At 45.0% G+C, this 22615-nt stretch overlaps 1 protein-coding gene across 1 annotated transcript in view; it reads right to left on the reverse strand.

Moving 5' to 3' along the window:
- klf7b (Kruppel like factor 7b) overlaps positions 1–22615 on the reverse strand; it is a 64581-nt gene that overhangs the window by 13106 nt on the left and 28860 nt on the right. The window contains exon 2 of the mRNA XM_068736645.1: positions 11718–12378. Coding sequence (XP_068592746.1) covers positions 11718–12378 — 661 coding nt within the window. The remainder of the gene's footprint in view (positions 1–11717; positions 12379–22615) is intronic.

A 22615-nucleotide genomic window follows, 5' to 3' on the forward strand; every position in this document is an offset into this window, starting at 1 on the left:
GTCATCTAGTCCATACTGAAGATCAAGACAAATATCAAGTCTCCTCCCTCTGTCATCTAGTCTATACTGAAGATCAAGACAAATATCAAGTCTCCTCCCTCTGTCATCCAGTCCATACTGAAGACCAAGACAAATATCAAGTCTCCTCCCTCTGTCATCCAGTCTATACTGAAGATCAAGACAAATATCAAGTCTCCTCCCTCTGTCATCTAGTCTATACTGAAGATCAAGACAAATATCAAGTCTCCTCCCTCTGTCATCTAGTCTATACTGAAGATCAAGACAAATATCAAGTCTCCTCCCTCTGTCATCTAGTCCATACTGAAGATCAAGACAAATATCAAGTCTCCTCCCTCTGTCATCTAGTCCATACTGAAGATCAAGACAAATATCAAGTCTCCTCCCTCTGTCATCTAGTCTATACTGAAGATCAAGACAAATATCAAGTCTCCTCCCTCTGTCATCTAGTCCATACTGAAGATCAAGACAAATATCAAGTCTCCTCCCTCTGTCATCTAGTCCATACTGAAGATCAAGACAAATATCAAGTCTCCTCCCTCTGTCATCTAGTCTATACTGAAGATCAAGACAAATATCAAGTCTCCTCCCTCTGTCATCCAGTCTATACTGAAGATCAAGACAAATATCAAGTCTCCTCCCTCTGTCATCTAGTCTATACTGAAGATCAAGACAAATATCAAGTCTCCTCCCTCTGTCATCCAGTCCATACTGAAGATCAAGACAGCACATATCAAGTCTCCTCCCTCTGTCATCCAGTCTATACTGAAGATCAAGACAAATATCAAGTCTCCTCCCTCTGTCATCTAGTCTATACTGAAGATCAAGACAAATATCAAGTCTCCTCCCTCTGTCATCTAGTCCATACTGAAGATCAAGACAGCACATATCAAGTCTCCTCCCTCTGTCATCCAGTCTATACTGAAGATCAAGACAAATATCAAGTCTCCTCCCTCTGTCATCTAGTCCATACTGAAGATCAAGACAAATATCAAGTCTCCTCCCTCTGTCATCTAGTCCATACTGAAGATCAAGACAAATATCAAGTCTCCTCCCTCTGTCATCTAGTCTATACTGAAGATCAAGACAAATATCAAGTCTCCTCCCTCTGTCATCCAGTCTATACTGAAGATCAAGACAAATATCAAGTCTCCTCCCTCTGTCATCTAGTCTATACTGAAGATCAAGACAAATATCAAGTCTCCTCCCTCTGTCATCTAGTCCATACTGAAGATCAAGACAGCACATATCAAGTCTCCTCCCTCTGTCATCCAGTCTATACTGAAGATCAAGACAAATATCAAGTCTCCTCCCTCTGTCATCTAGTCCATACTGAAGATCAAGACAGCACATATCAAGTCTCCTCCCTCTGTCATCTAGTCCATACTGAAGATCAAGACAGCACATATCAAGTCTCCTCCCTCTGTCATCCAGTCCATACTGAAGATCAAGACAAATATCAAGTCTCCTCCCTCTGTCATCTAGTCTATACTGAAGATCAAGACAAATATCAAGTCTCCTCCCTCTGTCATCTAGTCTATACTGAAGATCAAGACAAATATCAAGTCTCCTCCCTCTGTCATCTAGTCTATACTGAAGATCAAGACAAATATCAAGTCTCCTCCCTCTGTCATCTAGTCCATACTGAAGATCAAGACAGCACATATCAAGTCTCCTCCCTCTGTCATCCAGTCTATACTGAAGATCAAGACAAATATCAAGTCTCCTCCCTCTGTCATCTAGTCCATACTGAAGATCAAGACAGCACATATCAAGTCTCCTCCCTCTGTCATCTAGTCCATACTGAAGATCAAGACAGCACATATCAAGTCTCCTCCCTCTGTCATCCAGTCTATACTGAAGATCAAGACAAATATCAAGTCTCCTCCCTCTGTCATCTAGTCCATACTGAAGATCAAGACAAATATCAAGTCTCCTCCCTCTGTCATCCAGTCCATACTGAAGATCAAGACAAATATCAAGTCTCCTCCCTCTGTCATCTAGTCTATACTGAAGATCAAGACAAATATCAAGTCTCCTCCCTCTGACATCTAGTCTATACTGAAGATCAAGACAAATATCAAGTCTCCTCCCTCTGTCATCTAGTCCATACTGAAGATCAAGACAGCACATATCAAGTCTCCTCCCTCTGTCATCTAGTCCATACTGAAGATCAAGACAGCACATATCAAGTCTCCTCCCTCTGTCATCCAGTCCATACTGAAGATCAAGACAAATATCAAGTCTCCTCCCTCTGTCATCTAGTCTATACTGAAGATCAAGACAAATATCAAGTCTCCTCCCTCTGTCATCTAGTCTATACTGAAGATCAAGACAAATATCAAGTCTCCTCCCTCTGTCATCTAGTCTATACTGAAGATCAAGACAAATATCAAGTCTCCTCCCTCTGTCATCTAGTCTATACTGAAGATCAAGACAGCACATATCAAGTCTCCTCCCTCTGTCATCTAGTCTATACTGAAGATCAAGACAGCACATATCAAGTCTCCTCCCTCTGTCATCCAGTCTATACTGAAGATCAAGACAAATATCAAGTCTCCTCCCTCTGTCATCTAGTCCATACTGAAGATCAAGACAGCACATATCAAGTCTCCTCCCTCTGTCATCTAGTCCATACTGAAGATCAAGACAGCACATATCAAGTCTCCTCCCTCTGTCATCCAGTCCATACTGAAGATCAAGACAAATATCAAGTCTCCTCCCTCTGTCATCTAGTCTATACTGAAGATCAAGACAAATATCAAGTCTCCTCCCTCTGTCATCTAGTCTATACTGAAGATCAAGACAAATATCAAGTCTCCTCCCTCTGTCATCTAGTCTATACTGAAGATCAAGACAAATATCAAGTCTCCTCCCTCTGTCATCTAGTCCATACTGAAGATCAAGACAGCACATATCAAGTCTCCTCCCTCTGTCATCCAGTCTATACTGAAGATCAAGACAAATATCAAGTCTCCTCCCTCTGTCATCTAGTCCATACTGAAGATCAAGACAGCACATATCAAGTCTCCTCCCTCTGTCATCTAGTCCATACTGAAGATCAAGACAGCACATATCAAGTCTCCTCCCTCTGTCATCCAGTCTATACTGAAGATCAAGACAAATATCAAGTCTCCTCCCTCTGTCATCTAGTCCATACTGAAGATCAAGACAAATATCAAGTCTCCTCCCTCTGTCATCCAGTCCATACTGAAGATCAAGACAAATATCAAGTCTCCTCCCTCTGTCATCTAGTCTATACTGAAGATCAAGACAAATATCAAGTCTCCTCCCTCTGACATCTAGTCTATACTGAAGATCAAGACAAATATCAAGTCTCCTCCCTCTGTCATCTAGTCCATACTGAAGATCAAGACAGCACATATCAAGTCTCCTCCCTCTGTCATCTAGTCCATACTGAAGATCAAGACAGCACATATCAAGTCTCCTCCCTCTGTCATCCAGTCCATACTGAAGATCAAGACAAATATCAAGTCTCCTCCCTCTGTCATCTAGTCTATACTGAAGATCAAGACAAATATCAAGTCTCCTCCCTCTGTCATCTAGTCTATACTGAAGATCAAGACAAATATCAAGTCTCCTCCCTCTGTCATCTAGTCTATACTGAAGATCAAGACAGCACATATCAAGTCTCCTCCCTCTGTCATCCAGTCTATACTGAAGATCAAGACAGCACATATCAAGTCTCCTCCCTCTGTCATCCAGTCCATACTGAAGATCAAGACAAATATCAAGTCTCCTCCCTCTGTCATCTAGTCTATACTGAAGATCAAGACAAATATCAAGTCTCCTCCCTCTGTCATCCAGTCTATACTGAAGATCAAGACAGCACATATCAAGTCTCCTCCCTCTGTCATCCAGTCCATACTGAAGATCAAGACAAATATCAAGTCTCCTCCCTCTGTCATCCAGTCCATACTGAAGATCAAGACAGCACATATCAAGTCTCCTCCCTCTCCACGCTGGCTTCTGATGCACTTTTGGTTTTGTAATTAATTGGGTTTTGTCATCAAGGGTTACTTTCACTGAAGTGCTGACATGATGCTCTTTAAGGTGTTCACTGCAGTCTGCAGGAGCTGCAGCTTCCTCGGCCGCCTTTTTTCTCTCACAAGTTTGGTGGCCCCTCCCCTTTCCGCTGTGGGTAGCCAAGATGGCGGCCGTTTAGGGTGAGACGTTATGACCGTGATGAGAACACGGTCCGGGTACACTGCACAGGACACAATAGCAAGTGCAAGTGGGGAACAACACAAATTGTGACACAGCGTCAGACAAAACTGTTGGTAGTCGAGTTGCATTGTGGGTAATGTAGATGCCAGGTTTTGAATTAGAAGATGAATAAGTGGAATAACAAAAAAACTGTCCAAGGTTTTGTTCTATTCATATCTATTTTCTAAACGGTCCACCATGTTTTAAGAGTGCTCTTCATGACATTGGAGACATCAGCTGCAGGATGGAGGGCTTCGTATCGACCCACGAGAACGAGAGAGAAGACATCTAATGACCACGAGGTGTTTGTGTTTGTGACGACCGCAAAGTATGAGAAAACACAGATGTGAGTGAGTCAGATGTGGTTTCTCTGCAGCTGCAGAGGATGGATTTGGTGGAAAACCCTGAGGGGGGGGACTCAGAGCGAGCTGGAGAGACTTCATCTGTCAGCATGTGTCGGACCCCCCAGGAGGAGCTGGAGGAAGTGTTTAGGCAGCTCTACACCATAGAGTCACTGTGACTACAGCCATCCAGCCACAGTCCAGCTGACACTGGATACTAACAAAGTGTACAATAAAAGTACTTACAGAGTATACAATGAAAGTACTTACAAAGTATACAATACAAGCCTTTGTTCTTCTCTCTTTCACTTAGATGTGTCTGAGCAAGGATATTCTACAGTTTACAAAATAAACTTTAAGTATATATAATGTATAAACAGTCTACTGAACTTGATTTGAGAAATATTAAATATTTAAATATTAAATACACAAACATCTCTGGAACTGAAGTGTGTATTGCTGCAGTCTACTGGACTGATATCAACCTGTCGATGTCTGATACTGTTAGTCAGATGTAGCCGTTTCTCTCCTTACTTCTAATTCAACCACAGATGAATGGAGACGGGAGCGAAGAAGACTCCCGCATTCAGTGCAGGAGATCCAGTACCGGCTGATTCTACAGCAGATTCACGTTTGGTTCTGTTAAGAAGCAGAACATCCTCAGCAGCAGAGTGAACGTGTGAATCCTCCTCCTCACTGCACACAGTCTGAATACAGCACCGACGCTTTCAATGTGCATTAGCAAACCACTTGGCAGCTTATCCTGCCGGAGAAATGTTACACTCTCAACCTGCACGCCTGTGTGTGTGTGTGTGTGTGTGTGTGTGTGTGTGTGTGTGTGTGTGTGTGATATGGGGTACGAGTGGGGGCCGCAGGTGCCAGACAGGCGGCCGTTTCACACCCGTCTTCTGTAATTGGCCAGAGCGCCCCATCTTCCTTCAATAGGACCCCCCCCCAAAACACGCACACACACACACACACACACACACACACACACACACACACACACACACACACACACACACACACACACACACACACACACACACACAGTTGGAGGAACGAAGCAAGGCCAGCTCGGGCCCGACGCCACAGCAACCATGACGCCAGCCAATTATAGCACGGCAAGGCAAGGATGCGTGGTAAAGTCACCTAGCAACTGAGAGAAAGACAGAAAGGGGGGGGGGGGGGGGGGGTTAGAGAGAGAGAGAGAGAGAGAGAGAGAGAGAGAGAGAGAGAGATTAACAGGCATGGACAATCAACCAGCCACCATCCAATTATGGAGGAGGGTGATGCAGTTGCTTGGCAACCCAAACTGAATGAGCAAATGGAGAGAGAGAGAGAGAGAGAGAGAGAGAGAGAGAGAGAGCTCAGGTTGGAGGATGGACCCAGTGGGTGAAGAGGAGTACAGAGGTGTGTGTGTATGTGTGTGTGTATGTGTGTGTGTGTGTGTGTGGAGGTCTGAGGTTACAGCAGGGGTTTTCCTGAATCCACATGAGGCTGGGGGGAGGGGGAGGAGGGGGAGGAGGTCTTGGGAAGTCAGACTCAAGTGGATTGTTTTTCTCCACGTTTGAACCTGTGAACTATCATCACACGATCGTCGTTCTCTACATCACAGTGAGACATTTTACAAACCGTGTGAAATGTGAACGTTTTGTTTCCTACTCGCCTCCACAAACCTGTCGACATCATCTTTGTGAGGTTATCCTCTCATTTGAATGTGCAGCTCATCTTCATGATCATAAGATCAAAAATAAAATCAATGCAGACTTCTTCTCTAATGAGTGATTATGCAACTCAACACACGTTTCAGCAGTGTGCTAATTGATTTTAATACCTTGTAGAGAATAATAAGTGCTGCTTGGAAAAATAGAAAAGTACATCTGTGAAAAAAATCTATCTGGATAGAAACGATAGCAATATTTAGATATTTAAATATTTATCTATACGACTCAATCACGCCTTGAAACATGTCAGAGAAGGCTTTTAAACACTGAACGTCAGAGGTTTCTACCGCTGCTCGAAAATGTTCCAGAACAAACATCTGTTCATATGAAGATGGTTTGATTTACTCAGACACATTTCAGTTTGCTCATGGTCTTCACATGGACGGTTTAACTGTTGGATGAAGTTTCATGAAGATCTGTTTGTAACAAGCTGCTTTATGGTTTCCATTAAAGAAACTGTGTTTATTTTTTCATTTTCTCGGTAAGGAGCTACATTTGAGCATCTATTATTAAAGATATAGTGACGTTTTGTCTACCTGAGCAGTGAATGACGTCCCTCTGTGTGTGTTGCACCACCAGCTTCTTGTTTGATATGGAGCCCATCCGGCCGTGCGTGCATGTGAGTGCATGTTAGTGCATGTGAGTGCATGTTAGTACATGTTAGTGCATGTGAGTGCATGTGAGTGCATGTTAGTACATGTTAGTGCATGTGAGTGCATGTTAGTGCATGTGAGTGCATGTGAGTGCATGTGAGTACATGTTAGTACATGTTAGTGCATGTGAGTGCATGTGAGTGCATGTGAGTACATGTTAGTACATGTTAGTGCATGTGAGTGCATGTGAGTGCATGTTAGTACATGTTAGTACATGTTAGTGCATGTGAGTGCATGTGAGTGCATGTGAGTACATGTTAGTACATGTTAGTGCATGTGAGTACATGTTAGTACATGTTAGTGCATGTGAGTGCATGTGAGTGCATGTGAGTGCCAGTCATATATTGTATATAAGACGCCTCGACTTTGGTATTTTGGCATTTTGGCCGTCGCCATCTTGTTTTTTCTCCAACCAGTGAACAGGAAGTGACCATATTTGGACTGAGGAGGAGTGACGTAGAGACACCGTATACGTCTCTGGTAGAGACCTGTCAATCACTGTGTAGCCCCGCCCCTAAATCATCCCCTGCTTTATGGTCTGTTTGACTCTAAATGGACCATAATGTACTAAATGAACATCATGCTGTATTGAAGAAGACTGTAAACTAGAGATTGAGACCATAAACTCATGTTTACAATGTTTACTGAGGGAATAAATCAAGAGAGAAGTAGAGTCATTTTAGACTAGACTTCTATACAACCAGAGGAGTCGCCCCCTGGTGGACACTAGAGAGAATGCAGCTTTAAGGCTCTTCCTCATTGCTTGGAGGTTGCCGCCTGGGGTCAGTTTATGTGCCTCACTGGCTGGCTAATGGCCGCCTCTATGCCCTGCGCTGATACAGCAGTTACCGTTGATAACGTGTTCTGACCCAAGGTGTCATCACTGTTGCTGTTGTTTGCACCGTTTGTGTCGTTAGCACTGTTAGCCGCAGGCCATTGAGAACCATGTTGAGGCAATCCCCTTAATCATAGATATGGTCTAAATTGAAACGTATTTTTGCACCTATTCTTTTACACGTTTACACATAATGAGGACTCAACGTAGGGATTGCATTGAACCATTAGCCCTGTATTGTGTATCACACACTTGCTGACAGGTGAATGTGTATTTGGTTGTTTTGTGTTTTCCTCTGTTGTGTTAGAACTGCCATTCATCTTTGACACGAGCAGACAGCTTGCTGCTGGAGTCGGTGGAAGGTGTAGTTGTTCACTGATGGAGCCGTGGGCTAGCAGTCTCTCTCGGTGCTCCACTATTCTAAACGTGTCTCTGCTGTGTTCATTCTGCTTTGTCTCTGATTATTCACACATCATCGTCTGACAGCAGCAGCGTGTATTTGAGCTGTAGTGTACATCCAAATATTGTATCAGGTACGATTTTCAATTTTAGAGAAAAAGTGCTTCCAGAGTTGATGCCCATTTCATTAAGTATAGTCGAGACAAATGCTCTCACACACTGCTCATCTATTCTGCTATCTCTGGTGCCAAGCATGTAGTTAAGTATATCGTTTTGGACCGCAGCTTGAATAACAAGGAGGATGCGATTATTCGCCATGCAGTGTTTCTAGAGATAAAGCCGTGGAGAAGCAGGAGAAACCCTGGCTCCGACTCAGAACAGCTCTGGCTGGGTACTTCAGAGATTTACTGTATTCATTTGTACATCTATTAACGTAACAACTTTCCCTAATTAAACATTTTTTAATGAGAAAATACGCTTCCCGTCAAAGCTGCAGCTCAGAGAAACTGTTTTGAACACGATTACCGACGTTATGTGGAATCGCTGCACATGTGCAGTAGAGCTCCTGACAGGGTTCCCCATAATGATCGGTTTCCGACGGCCTCTGGTGTGCACTGTGTGGCAGTGAGTGTATTGATGCTGTGCAGGCTTTCTGCGATGGCTGCTCCCTGTACTCTCTGCAACGCTAAGCCCTCCTCCCTACATGTATGTTCAATGATTTATGGTCATAATAACCCAAAAAGAGGATTAAGCTAATTAAACCACAGTGCTGTGCTTGTAGTGAACACACCGGGAGGGAATACACCGCCCCCACATTTATACCACACACACACACACACACACACACACACACACACACACACACACACACACACACACACACACACACTGAAGAAGCTGCAGTGTCTCCAGGGTGTCTTTTTTCCCTTCAGTGAATGATTGTGCCTTTAAAAGCTCATCGCTGGATAGCATGACTCGCCTGTAGAATCACCAGACGAGAGACTGCAGCTAGCGGCCAGGCTACCAGATATCTAGCGGCTCCATTCTGGATTAGCTGTAATAAAGCCCCGGCCCTGGGTTCCCGAGGCTATGCTAGGCGCTGCCCCGGAATGTAATGCTATACTTAAAGCAAAGCGATGGTCACTGGGATCATATAAGCATGTAACACGCTGGATTAATGATGCCAAGGTTGCCAGTATCAATACAGTAGGGGGTCTGGCTGTGTGCTGTAATCCTGATGAACACCATGGAAAGTGCTAACACTAGATGATGACAACCGGAGGCCATGCACCACTCCACATACTGTAAATGTTGCCGCGGCTAACGCTAAAGGTGAATAATGCTAGCTCCGAGTGGTGCAAGTCTGCACCGGCCTCCTGCTGCAGATAAGTGATGGACTCAGCTTCAGTTACTCAGACTAGAAGACGTCCCAGAATGCATTTCGACATGAAAACAGCTGGAAGGATGTACATGTATGGTACACTGTTTCCTATCACTTTAAAAGCATGACGTACTGTAAATTGTATAAACAAACACCAATTTTAATACATCTAAATGTATTTTCGGACAAAAAATTCTTGTAGTTTCTATTCCAAGGTTATTTTTTGTGTGATTTTGCACAGCAATGAATCAAGGTAGACTTTGGTTACCACCTACACATGCTAAAGGTCACGTGTAGACAGACACCAGCACTGACTGTCAGTGTGGGTGCTGACACAGCACCATCATAAAAACACTGGGTAACTAAAGTCAATTTGAACCCAGCTCTCAAACTTTTACCATAAGCAATGTCACCGGGAAAGGTGCTGACAAATGTGTGCTAGAACAAAGAAGAAGTATTTGTGCAAATTTAGCAAAATAGTCTGTTTACCTGCTGATCTTTACCACTCTTGAAAATGTGACTGACTTTGTGAAATCCTTCCTCATAATATTGTAAAAGACTGTGACATATTTTTTGGACATCTAATTAGCCTTCAAACTGATCAACAGTGCCTCATCAGTGCTTAACCCAGCAATGGCCTCACTACTACAGCCTTTTACAGCCTTGAGTTCGGCTTTTTGGGCAACCTGTCACTCACCGTGTAGCCCCGCCCCTAAAGCATCCCCTGCTTTATGGTCTGTTTGACTCTAAATGAAGCATAATGTACTAAATGAACATCATGCTGTGTTGAAGAAGACTTGAAACTAGAGATTGAGACCATAAACTCATTGACTTCTATACAATTAAGACTTCTTTTTACAACCAGAGGAGTCGAAATTAGAATGAATGCAAGTTTCAGGCACATACGCATGGCTTCCCTTTTTAAACCCGGAGGTTTCCACCTGGTCTGAGCACCTGGCCCGTCTCTTTTTATTGTCTGTGGACTTAACTGTGCTTTGGTTGGTTTACTGGTGAAATCTGTTTTCCCTTTACTGTTTGTCAAACAAGATCTTCTTTTGTTTCAGTGCGTTATGAGTGACAACTCATTCTGAAGATTTCAACAGGTTGTTCCTTATCGACCTTGTAACCTTCTTACATTGACGGATGTAAACTTAAGCTTAGGTGACTTAGGGCTGTGCAAATTCAAGCAAATCTGGAGTTTATCTGCATCAGTCAAATCCGTCTCCACTCATGAGTCTCCTTCATCAACTGAGAGCTCGTCTCCACTTTGGAGCCCCTGGACACACCAGCCTGCTGTCTGTTCTCTCCGAGGGTCAGTGAGCGGGCAGCTGTAGTTAGCAGCTAACGCTCCGTGTCAGACCCAGTTGGACACGGCTGAATTACCAACGTCATTTACTACCAGTCTATCACTCATCAGGCAATTACTGTGGCAGGGCCTTTTGGCCCCGAGCTGAGATCAAGACGCATGAGGAAATTCATAAAATCTAGACGATCACCAGAGAAGCAGAAGAAGACGAGGAGAGGTCACAATCTCTCTTAAACAACTACCCCAAGGGCGGTCGCATGGACATGAGCTGATGCTCCTCAAATCAAACATTCTCAAAGCTCCTCAAAGTTCTCAATTTTCTCCACCCATCTGCTTGGTACAGATAGAAAATATTACATAGTTAGAAAATGTTGGATGTTCGCGGCTGGATGTTCTTGTGTGTTAACAGTGCAGGACGTGTAGTCACTTCTTTAAACAGTTCCCTTATTTCAGGGCACAGAGAGTAAACGGAGAAGGCGTACAGCCTCTAATAAGGTCATCATTTTCACTTGGTGTCGTCCCAGCTGATGTTCTGTCAGACCTGTACTGCAGACAGCTTTGCTCCTTGTTTCAGGGCTCTTTGCCTCCAGTCCTGCACTAAGAACGTTTCAATCTTTGTCCATAAAACTTGTTTTTTAAGTCTGTATGATGTCTTGCTGCATTGCCCTTAAACTGGGTGACCTGGCGCCCATTTCGTTCAAGTAATTTGTGAACACAACCCAAAGACAGATCACAAATGAATGTTACTCAAATAAAAATGAGCGAGAGGAGATCCTCCCAAGTGCTGGACTACAGAACAAAGGTATTTGTAGTTGTAATGAATGTCTTACCTGTGTGAGTCCTCTGGTGCGCCTTCAGATGGGAGCTCTTGGTGTAAACCTTCCTGCAGCCATTAAACTGGCACCGGTGGACTCTCTTTTTGTTTTCTGGTACTTCTCCTCCCAGACTTCCTCCTCCTCCTCCTCCTCCCTGCTCGCCGTCACTGAGGGCTCCTCCTCGGCCCGGTGGCGACGGTAACGCTCGCGCTGCCACCAGTTTGGCCGCCCCCAACCCTACCTTCTTGGCCACAAATTTGAGCGTTAGCGTGCCGTCCGCCGTCGCGGTCAGTGTTTGTGTGGATTTGATGAGGTGGCGGCCGAGCTCTGGCGACGATGGCGGTGTTAGGGACGTAACTGCGGCGCTGAGCTGTGCGGCACTGACTCCTGCCAGGACTTGGTCCTTTGCTGTGAGGATTTCAGTCCCTACCTCTGCTTGGGTCTTGCTGGAGTTGGGCACCTGGAGGATTTTGGCCTGGACCTTGGGGAGAGATACCAGTAGTGGAGGCGGGCTGGGTTGGTCAGGGAGGCTGGGGAGGAGGGGATCCATCAGGTCCTCATCACTGTCTCCCCCCTGCATGAAGGTAGGCGTTAAGAGACCGTCCAGCTCCTCATCAAAGAGCTCTGAGAGTCGCTTGGGCTCCGTCTGTAGGTATCGCTCCAACTCTAGACATGTCTGCAAGAAGAAGAAGCACATGGACCCAGAGTCAGACACAAATATCAAACCTGTTGGTTAAGTGTTTCTCACAAGTCCAGTCACGCCATTCACATACGTAAGATGCAGTGGACGCATGTGGATGCAATATCACTTCATCATGTCATTTATCAGCTACTTCCATCATCAGCTCCGGAAAAAAAGGTCACTGCATCCAAACCGACTGATGGGCAGGTGCTAGCGAAGAGACCGAGCTAGTCAAATGTCAGCAATATGGGATTGAGAAGGAAAAATTGGTATCGGAACATCAAAACTACGCAGAGAACTTTCATGGATAGAGACCATGGTCATGGTGGCTGAACAACCGACCAATGCATTTGTGAAGATAGTCTTGTCTTAAATATTCAGGGTTTTTCTCCAGCCTGTTCACGGACCCTGTTTACTCGTAACGTGTATATTAAAATGCCCGCTGCAGGCTTTATATTTCTCTGCAGCTGTTGACCATGTCACCTGGCATATGGCAGTCCTGAGAGAGGAGGGATTTAGCCTGTGATTGATTGCTGCTGCCCGGCCGAGCTCTCCGGAGCCCTGAACTGTGGAAGCCTTGCCTGTTTCCCTCCGCTCACCCAAATCAACCAGCCATGGAAGTTATATCGCAAGATAGAGGAAGGTGTGAGAACGGGAGGACGGAGGGAAAGTCAAACAAAGGGGAAGGAAGGGAGGTACAAGGAAACATAAGCAAGTATTTCTGTAATTGTGTCTTGAACTATACGGTTCCAGGTTGCGGCAGCAGCGCAGCATCACCACAGTTGTTGGTCTGCCGGGGCTTTAATGCTGCGGTCAAGGGCACCGGGCCACATTACCTCCAGGGATTTGAGCCAGAAACCTTTAGGGGTCAATAACCTACTTTTCTCAAGTAAAGGCTGCAGCTCAGCGCTCTGAGCTTCTACGTTTTCTTAATCCCTGTTCCCCTTTCACTTCAACCAGTTGCACTTTTGACGCAGTGTACAGCTGTTACAGCCGATGATAATCTAAAGAGATAAAAGAAAGAACGTTTTCACAGCTGTTTGATACACAATGTAAAGTGAAAACAAGCCTTATTAAATGCTACTATATGGGTAAAAAGAGCGCCTGTGATACTTAAGATTGTTTTACATCACAAACAGATGCAAACCAGATGGTGGGACATCAGATTCCAGAGCAGCAGTGCTAGTAATTACAGAATTTAACTGTTAAAAAATAAGCAAATGAATGTGTTGATCAGACATAGTTACATTTTCAGTTTCTTTTTGTCAGAAGAGAGAGAGAGAGAGAGAAGACACAGAGAGAGAGAGAGAGAGCGAGAGAGAGAGAGAGAGAGAGAGAGAGAGAGAGACAGAGACAGAGAAAAGACAGAGAGACAGAGACAGAGAGAGAGAGAGAGAAGACACAGAGAGAGAGAGAGAGAGAGAGAAAAGACAGAGACAGAGAGACAGAGACAGAGAAAGACAGAGACAGAGACAGAGAGAGAGACAGACAGAGAGACAGAGAGAGACAGAGAAAAGACAGGGAGACAGACAGAGAGAGATAGAAAAGACAGAGACAGAGAGACAGACAGAGAGACAGAGAGACAAAGAGAGAGAGAGAGAGAGAGAGAGAGAGAGAGAGAGAGAGAGAGAGAGAGAGAGAGAGAGAGAGAGAGAGAGAGAAAAGACAGCCCAGTCCACAGCCCAGTAACTGTCCACTCAGCACTTTCTTGCAAGCTACCTGGCTGCAGCTCCATCCTGCAGCATGCTGCCTTTACTACACCTACTTGGAATTGAATTAACTTCCTCTGTGTGGCCAGAGGCCTTTGGCAGACGAGGGTTCTCATCCTGATCCTCTGGCTCTTTCCACCTCAGCAGCAGCTGGTTGACTTGGTCCATTCAGACCGGCCAGCGCTGGAGCTCCGCTGCGCTCAGACTCAGTGACAAAACAGACAAACCGACACATTTGGTCTGAACATCTGTTGAGTGGCGATAAGCTGAACTTCCCTCTCCCTTTCTTCTTCCCTTTAGAAGAATGTCTTATTTTTCCTAAGAATGCTCATTTGCATGTGAATATAAATCAGAGATATCTCTTCGGGACGGTTACTCTGCTTCATAAGGAAACACGTTAAGAAGCAAAGATGACGCCAAGGAACGATGTCTTTTGCTGAGCCGATACCAGCGCCGTGAGGAAAGCCATCGGGTCGGCCTTTTGTCTGGATCGTTGCCGTGATTTGTTAGCGTCGGTATTCCTCCGAGTAATCGCTGTGTGTGTAATACAATATCCAGTCAAGCACGCTAAAGGAGGTCATTACGTCTCTGTTTAAATTAGATCAGTCATCGCTAATGCATCTGGAAACCGATACTGGAGATTATCAAGCAGACGTCAGGTTATCTGGAGGGAAAGTTAAACAAACGAGCGCTCTATTCCAGGACCACGCAGTGACGAGGTTTACATTTTAGGATGAGTACACCGCTCATTGGTCAGTCGTAGTGATGTCATCATCATAGGCCGATCGTTCCAATTATGGACCTTATTGTAAAAGTGTTTATTGTATTTAAAGGGGACACATCATGAGAATATACTGCCCCGCCCATCAGGGTATCTCCACCCACGGCCTAAGAACTACCTTTGCAAGCCAATCAGAGCAGATTGGGCATTTTTTGGGAGGGGGTCTTAAAGAGACAGTAGAACGGAGTGTTTCAGACAGTATGACAGAAATAGTGTGTTTTCTGAACATTAAATTAAACATGTTCTAGGAGAAACTCAAAATACAAGTATGAACCTGAAAATGAGCATGATGTGTCGCCTTTAAAAAATGTCCCTATGTTCGCAGAAACACGGTCCACCGCTGTAAATTAACGAGAGGTTCATAACCACAACAATAGTCCCAGTTTCTAATATGCTGGATTCAATGTTCACTTACAGGCTTTTGGGGAGATTTCAACCGGCCATCATGTGACACATGAGCAACTTCACCGTGGGAAACAGCTGATAATTCATAAAAAAGCTGGGAAGTGAGTTTTGAGTTTAGAATAAGTTCTCACTAATGGCAACAATACAAAGCTGCGCTGCATGCGTTACATTACTCATCAGCAGACACAAGCAGAGCACCGTGAACGCCGGCTCTCTTTGACACAGTAAACACAGCCTCTATCAGTGGTTTCTGACGGCACCATTGTTTTCACTTGGACTAGAATTCAAAGGATAGAAAAGGTCCCCGTGTCTGCTGGCGGGGACTGGACTGACGCTGAGGCTTGTGAGGAGGTGGGCGGGGGGGGGCAGAGGGTAGAGAGAGCCCGAGGGCGTGGAAGGGGAGCGAGCGGCGATCAAACCCACGGCTGACGGCCTCTGACATCACACGTGTGACCTTCTCCTTCGCCCGTTTCTCCTACACACCATGGATGTCAGGTAACAATGACACGTATGGCCTGCAGCGTGTGCGTGTGTGTGTGTGTGTGTGTGTGTGTGTCAGCTGGCTAACCACTCGGACTGATAGCATGTGTAGGGCTCACCTCCTGCCCCCCCCCCGCTCAGTCCCACACCATACGGGGAAAGGTCACATCGAAAACACACACACACACACACACACACACACACACACACACACACACACACACACACACACACACACACACACACACACACACACAGGCAGCCGCCGACACTCATTCCCATGAAAAACACTAAAAAAGTCAACGCTCGGATGGACACAGAGCTCTCCCGGTTGGATCATCAGTCCAGACAACGAGACGTTGAGCTGAAAGGAATCCGCTCCACCGTTGAAAAGTCAAAAGGTAGGAGACAGTGAAGGGTTTGAGGAGTCAACCAGAGACCCGCTGCAGTAAGAAGCATCCAATCGGAGAGCTTCACATTCTGTTGCTGGCAGCTGAAGTAAGAGGTTGAGCTCTGAAGAACAAAGAATAAATAAATAACTAATACTGCATTCACGTCATCTTCGGCCGAAAGGGAAAACCTCCCGCTATTCTGACTTGTGGGCGATCGAGCTTTTATATCAGGTTAGCTTGAATCCTGCAGTCATAACAGAGACATAACAAGCAAACCCACAAAGGCGTGCTGTACAGCCCCTTAGTAATTAGCTGAATCAACCGTATTGGTGTCGATACCGGCTTTCATCTGGATGTGACTGTTGGTGGCTCTGCAGCCGCTTGGCCACCAGCTTGTTGTCTCTCCTGTAGCTGTTCTCACTCGAGAGGAGCCGCTTGTAGCCGCCAGAAATTCACCAGTTCACCCTCTCATAATCACAACTCAGAGGCCGATGTGAACATTTTCTCCCACTTGGCTTTTCTTAATTACGGTCTGCAGGGTGTGATGTGAACGTTGGGAGCGGTGTTTTGTGCCAGATTGCAACGGTGAAGTGTTGAGAATATGCCAAAGACACGTATGGGACCAGCTGTTTAGTACAACTCAATGGGTACCAGGTTGTTCTGTGTGAGGAGCAACCCTTTGAGCCCCCCCCCCGTTAGTACAACATCAAAGCTGGTTTAGATGCCAAAACCTTAGTAGGCGGAGGATTATCTTCTAAAGACACGATGCATGTAACCAGTGTATTAGTGACACACCGTGTCATAGGAGCATTGCTGTGAGAACCTGTTCATTTTTAAATCTAGACATCAATAAAGCTCATTACTCAGTGTTCATACTCAGTGTTCATACTCAGTGTTCATACACAGTGTTCATACTCAGTGTTCATACACAGTGTTCATACTCAGTGTTCATACTCAGTGTTCATACACAGTGTTCATACTCAGTGTTCATACTCAGTGTTCATACTCAGTGTTCATACTCAGTGTTCATACTCAGTGTTCATACTCAGTGTTCATACACAGTGTTCATACTCAGTGTTCATACACAGTGTTCATACACAGTGTTCATACTCAGTGTTCATACACAGTGTTCATACACAGTGTTCATACTCAGTGTTCATACACAGTGTTCATACACAGTGTTCATACTCAGTGTTCATACACAGTGTTCATACTCAGTGTTCATACTCAGTGTTCATACTCAGTGTTCATACACAGTGTTCATACTCAGTGTTCATACTCAGTGTTCATACTCAGTGTTCATACACAGTGTTCATACTCAGTGTTCATACTCAGTGTTCATACTCAGTGTTCATACACAGTGTTGATACACAGTGTTCATACTCAGTGTTCATACTCAGTGTTCATACTCAGTGTTCATACACAGTGTTCATACTCAGTGTTCATACACAGTGTTCATACTCAGTGTTCATACACAGTGTTCATACTCAGTGTTCATACTCAGTGTTCATACACAGTGTTCATACTCAGTGTTCATACTCAGTGTTCATACACAGTGTTCATACTCAGTGTTCATACTCAGTGTTCATACTCAGTGTCTGTCCTGCCGTTGCAGTTGATGAACTCATTTCACAGAATTATTTCCACAGTGTTCATTTCAGTTTTCAATGTAACCCTGTTTAACTAGGTGACTGTTTTGAGGTCAATGACAAACACGATGTCGCTGCTGAAGACAAAGCCAGCTGGTGTTGACCACAGCGTATTTTTTATTTTATTAAATAAAAAATATATAGCCCCCAATATATCACATTGAACTGGACGATATGGATATTCTACACATCCAGAAAGGGGATTCACATGTCGTTAGCTTGTAATAGCAGCGTGACACTTTCATAAAATAACAACAATGGCTCCATCTCGTCCTCCTGCATCCTCTCAATGACCGGTTCTTTCCCTCTATATTTTGAGCGTTTGATTTAATATCTCGTCTAAAATAGCTACCGGTGACGTGTAGGCCCTGCCTGTGTGTGTGTGTGTGTGTGTGTGTGTGTGTGTGTGTGTGTGTGTGTGCCTAGCCTGCTGAGGTCCATTAATAATGAATGCAGAGAGCAGAGGGCTCTGGATGGAAGCGCTAAGAGCTTTTGACAGACAAAAGATCATCGAGGACGGATGCTCAGCAAACAGGCTGAAGTGGGTCTGAGCGGGAGCTGCTCCGCCTGTGTTTGCATTCACACAGCGGTGCGACTATTACCGGCATCACCGTCGGGCCGAGGCAGGAATTAAGCCATTTACGTGATTCTGTGAAGTGACACTTCCTGTAATGGTCTGCTTCACGTGTGGTTATTGCCACATGAATGACCAACATGATAGACATCGACAGCTTTCTGTCTGCGAGATGTTATATTCTGAAATACTCAGAACAGATTCGGCCCGTTCAACACCAATGAATGTTCAGATGATAACATATCCACTTTTGAAAGCACGCTTTCGTAACTTCTTGCCTCTGCAAGCAATGTCTTTTAAAAGTTTGATCCAAAAACTCATTCTGGTTTACAGCTTTGGACAAATCTGAAATTTCCAATTATATTTTTCATTATAAAAACAGAAACAAAGAACAGCTTTGCCAGACCGAGATGTAACGGGGAGACACGTCTAATTATGTCGAGTAGAGACTGGAGTACTAATACCAGTAAATCACAATATTTCACCCTAAAATGATCGCCAACACACACAGTCTCATTAAAACCCTTTACACTTGAAGTGCTCTACACCGTTACCAGCTCACCCGCCATGCTGTCACACTCTACCACCACGCTTCGCTCTTCTTCATGAGTTTCCACACAGTGATGAGTTTCTGCTCTTAAGATGAAGACGTCTGCGTGTTCTTAAGATGAAGAAGCAGCAGCTCAGCCTGCAGGGGAACACGGTGGGAATCATGTGACGTAAATGTCAGGAACACGCTTTCTCTTAACAACCTTGAACTACCGCTGAGCAGAGTTGGTGTCTCATCGGTAAGTAAATAAAGGAATGATATACAGAACACTGAAAACCAGCCCAGGCTGTAAAAGGCCCTGGATTTAAAGAGACAGTGTACGATTTGGTGGTACCTGATGTCCCCTCTGCTCACTCCTCCATTTCTAAGACTGGCATTGTGACACCGTGGTCGTTTACCATCCTGACCGTAACGATACTAGCAGCAACGAAAGTCGGTGGGCAGCCGGCGGCGCCTCGGTTTTGCACACCGTGGCTAACGTTAGCGCGGTATCGCAAGCGTGACGGAGAACCGCGGTGGCCTTCGTGTAGCGTGGACACGTTAACGGTCCTCTCAGGTTTGTTTTGTCCGTTCTGGGCTGCCGTAGAAAACTGTCATATGTGAATATGAAGGGCTCACTGTAGCTAACGAACACACAAAGGATCATTAGTTTCAGATGTTCATACGCTAATGAAAACTCATTAATATGATATTCCATTTCTGCAAATAGATCCCCTGAAATGTGACACACTGGCCCTTTAAATGTATTGGACACACATGGTGGACATGTAAACTGATGTCGGGAGTCAGTCAGAGTGTTCGTAGCTCGATGGTCAAAGCTGTTTTAAGCATCTGTAGTGTGTAGATGATCGGTGAGTGGTGCCTTCAAACAGACACATGGACGTTCTTCTACACGTCGCTGCAATGACATCACACAAATGAAGAACACACCGCTTCATTGATGAAGAACACACCGCTTCATTGATGAAGAACACACCGCTTCATTGATGAAGAACACACCGACTCCCTGACTCCAACACGGAGCTGATGTTCCGGTACGAGGAGCCGGTTTCCACTCACTTCTCCTCGACTCTAATCCTTCCGGTTCGTTCCCGTCTCTCTGTATCTGTGTGTGCTTTACAGAGTGTTTATTTTCCCTCAACATGATACAGCTTTTGGCTTCAAATTATGTTTTTTTTTCGTCTCTTCGCCTGCTCATACAAATAGGTCCTAATTAAAGTGCTTGGGCTTCCATAAACTGCTCTTTGAAGCTCTACCTCTTGATGGATCTCTCTCTCCACACAGCGGGCTCTGATGGCTAATTAGCCACTCAAAGGAGAAGGCAAAAAGAGGCTCTTTATTCAGCTAATTTGCTGATGCGGCTGTGTACACGGCGGCTGTGTGTGTGTGTGTGTGTGTGTGTGTGTGTGTGTCTGTGTTTGTAAGAGTGAGAGGAGCGTAATGACTTTTATCTGAATACGCAACGCCTCGTGCGCTCGATATCAAAACCGGTGGCATTGGCGGGCGAGCTGCCTCCTTCATGTCTGAGCGAGGCTGAAGTGGCGTTGGCGTGACGACGCCGTTTGAGTTACCGGAGCGCCGTCTGCGCCGAGTCACACTGACTTACAACCACACGGCCTGCAGTCTGATCGAAATAACTCAGAACAGGAAGCGGCGACTCTCGCGTGAAGCGCATTAAGTTGCACTGACACGACGTCCTCCATCACGTTCAGCTCACATTTGAAGCATCAACTCTATAAATTACACTCGTTAAAAGGTCACGAGACATGCCTCGCATGTTCCAAAGGCCTCGTGTTGTTACCGCCACATCATTTCATGACGAATAAGAATTAAGAGGAACTTAGAAACGCTAGAAGCAGTGACCTTTCTCCTGACTTCTGCTTTAACGAGGTATTTAACGCATGAATATGTGAATTAGGAAGGTGTAATAGGGCCAGTAGGTAAAGAAAAGTAATAATCACAGAGCCTGGGGAGGGGGCTGCAGTAAGGCCAGCTATCTGGATCCTTAAGTAGAGTTCTTACGGTCCGGAGGACCTCTGAGACCACGGTCCTCAAAGATACATGCACACGTGTTCTGTTATGAACGTAAATACATACTACAGCTGTAGAAGTGACAACTTCTATCTTTGATCACACGAAGGCCAACATTAAAATACTATATTGAAACCATAGACATTAATACCATATCAGCCTCCTCCTCTCTTCTGGTTTCAGAGGTCTGATGAGGTCTGATGAGGTCTGATGAGGTCTCAGTTGATGTTCTAGCTGAAACAGATCATGTTTCAGCCCTCAGGTTTGCTTTGCTGGTTTGTTTCCTTCTAACTTTTTGACGTACACTGACACTGCAGAGTGACCTCGAGGACACTGGGACAGTGCTCTTCTTCTACTCTTTAAACAGGTTCACCTCACTAGTGGAGGACTACGAGCTGCTGTTTGGAGATCGGATGGAAGTGAAAACCGTCTTTGCAGACAAACTACAGCAGCTCATCTCGTCGATGATCGCTTGAAGGTGTGACTCAATAAAACCAGCTGCTCACCGGCTAGCGAGGACGAGTCTCCAAACACAACGCTGCAGAGTCAAGGGGACTGTGGACTCTGAACATCTCCTCCGCTATACTTAAAGAAACATGCCGGTGATAAAAACCTGGATGACCTGATTTATAATTCTGACATGAAAGTGAAGCACAGTCTGCCTGACACTCACCACTACTCTATGTTCACAGTAGGAAACAGAATTCACCTTGTGGGGTTTAAAATCAGTGAAGGATTGTGTTATGTGCATTTCAATGAACAAGGAAGAGATCAATAAAACGTATAATTAATCAAAGCTGCACTCACTGGTGTGTCTGCAAGGATCACTGTTGTATAGTGGGATTGAATTAATACAACCCATAATTGACTAACGCTCCTCCTGGACACCGACGGCCGTAAAAACACACTTCTTTCAAACTCAAAAACAAGCGGTGAGGTACGCAGGCAAGCGGCTCAAAGTCGTTTTATAACAGACGTCATCCAGTCTTGCCAAAAACCTAAATTAAACTCACCAATCTGTCTGCCCACACAGCAGGGTGATGATGTACTGATAGTTCTGTCAGCTGTTAGCGGTTAGCCATACACACCATCCAAAAACATTCAAAAGTGAGCAGCAGTGTGCCTACCGGTGGTTCTGTCAGCTGTTAGCCAAACACAGCGAACACTATGGAAGGATGGATGTCATGATGTTACTGGTTGACATTGGTTTGAACTTGCTTACGTAACGTAACACACGTCACATTTTGTTTCACATGAATTTAGATTTTAAATAAATTGTACTTTCTTCTGCACATATTGTTAAATAAGTGCAGAATCTGTCCCTGGTTAAAAAGGCATCTTTACATTTCATCCAAGATGTGTTTCTACAACAGAAACCTAGAAACAGTTTGTAGAAGATGCTCTTCCTGGTCGAGGATCTTCTCACAGCTCCTCACACACATTCCTCCTAATTCACCCAAACATGAAACCCACAGAACTCTGACCAAACATCATGACACCATCAACACACACTCTGCTGGATACTAACACAAAGACAATCTCACCATGCACACACACACACACACACACACACACACACACACACACACACACACACACACACACACAACATTACAATGAATCAGTTTTGTGTGACACTCGCAGCGGGGATAAAGACGCA

The sequence above is a fragment of the Cebidichthys violaceus genome, unplaced genomic scaffold, assembly GCF_023349555.1.
Source record: "Cebidichthys violaceus isolate CVI_PGR_0920_01 unplaced genomic scaffold, fCebVio1.0.p SCAF_71, whole genome shotgun sequence".
Taxonomy (NCBI): domain Eukaryota; kingdom Metazoa; phylum Chordata; class Actinopteri; order Perciformes; family Stichaeidae; genus Cebidichthys; species Cebidichthys violaceus.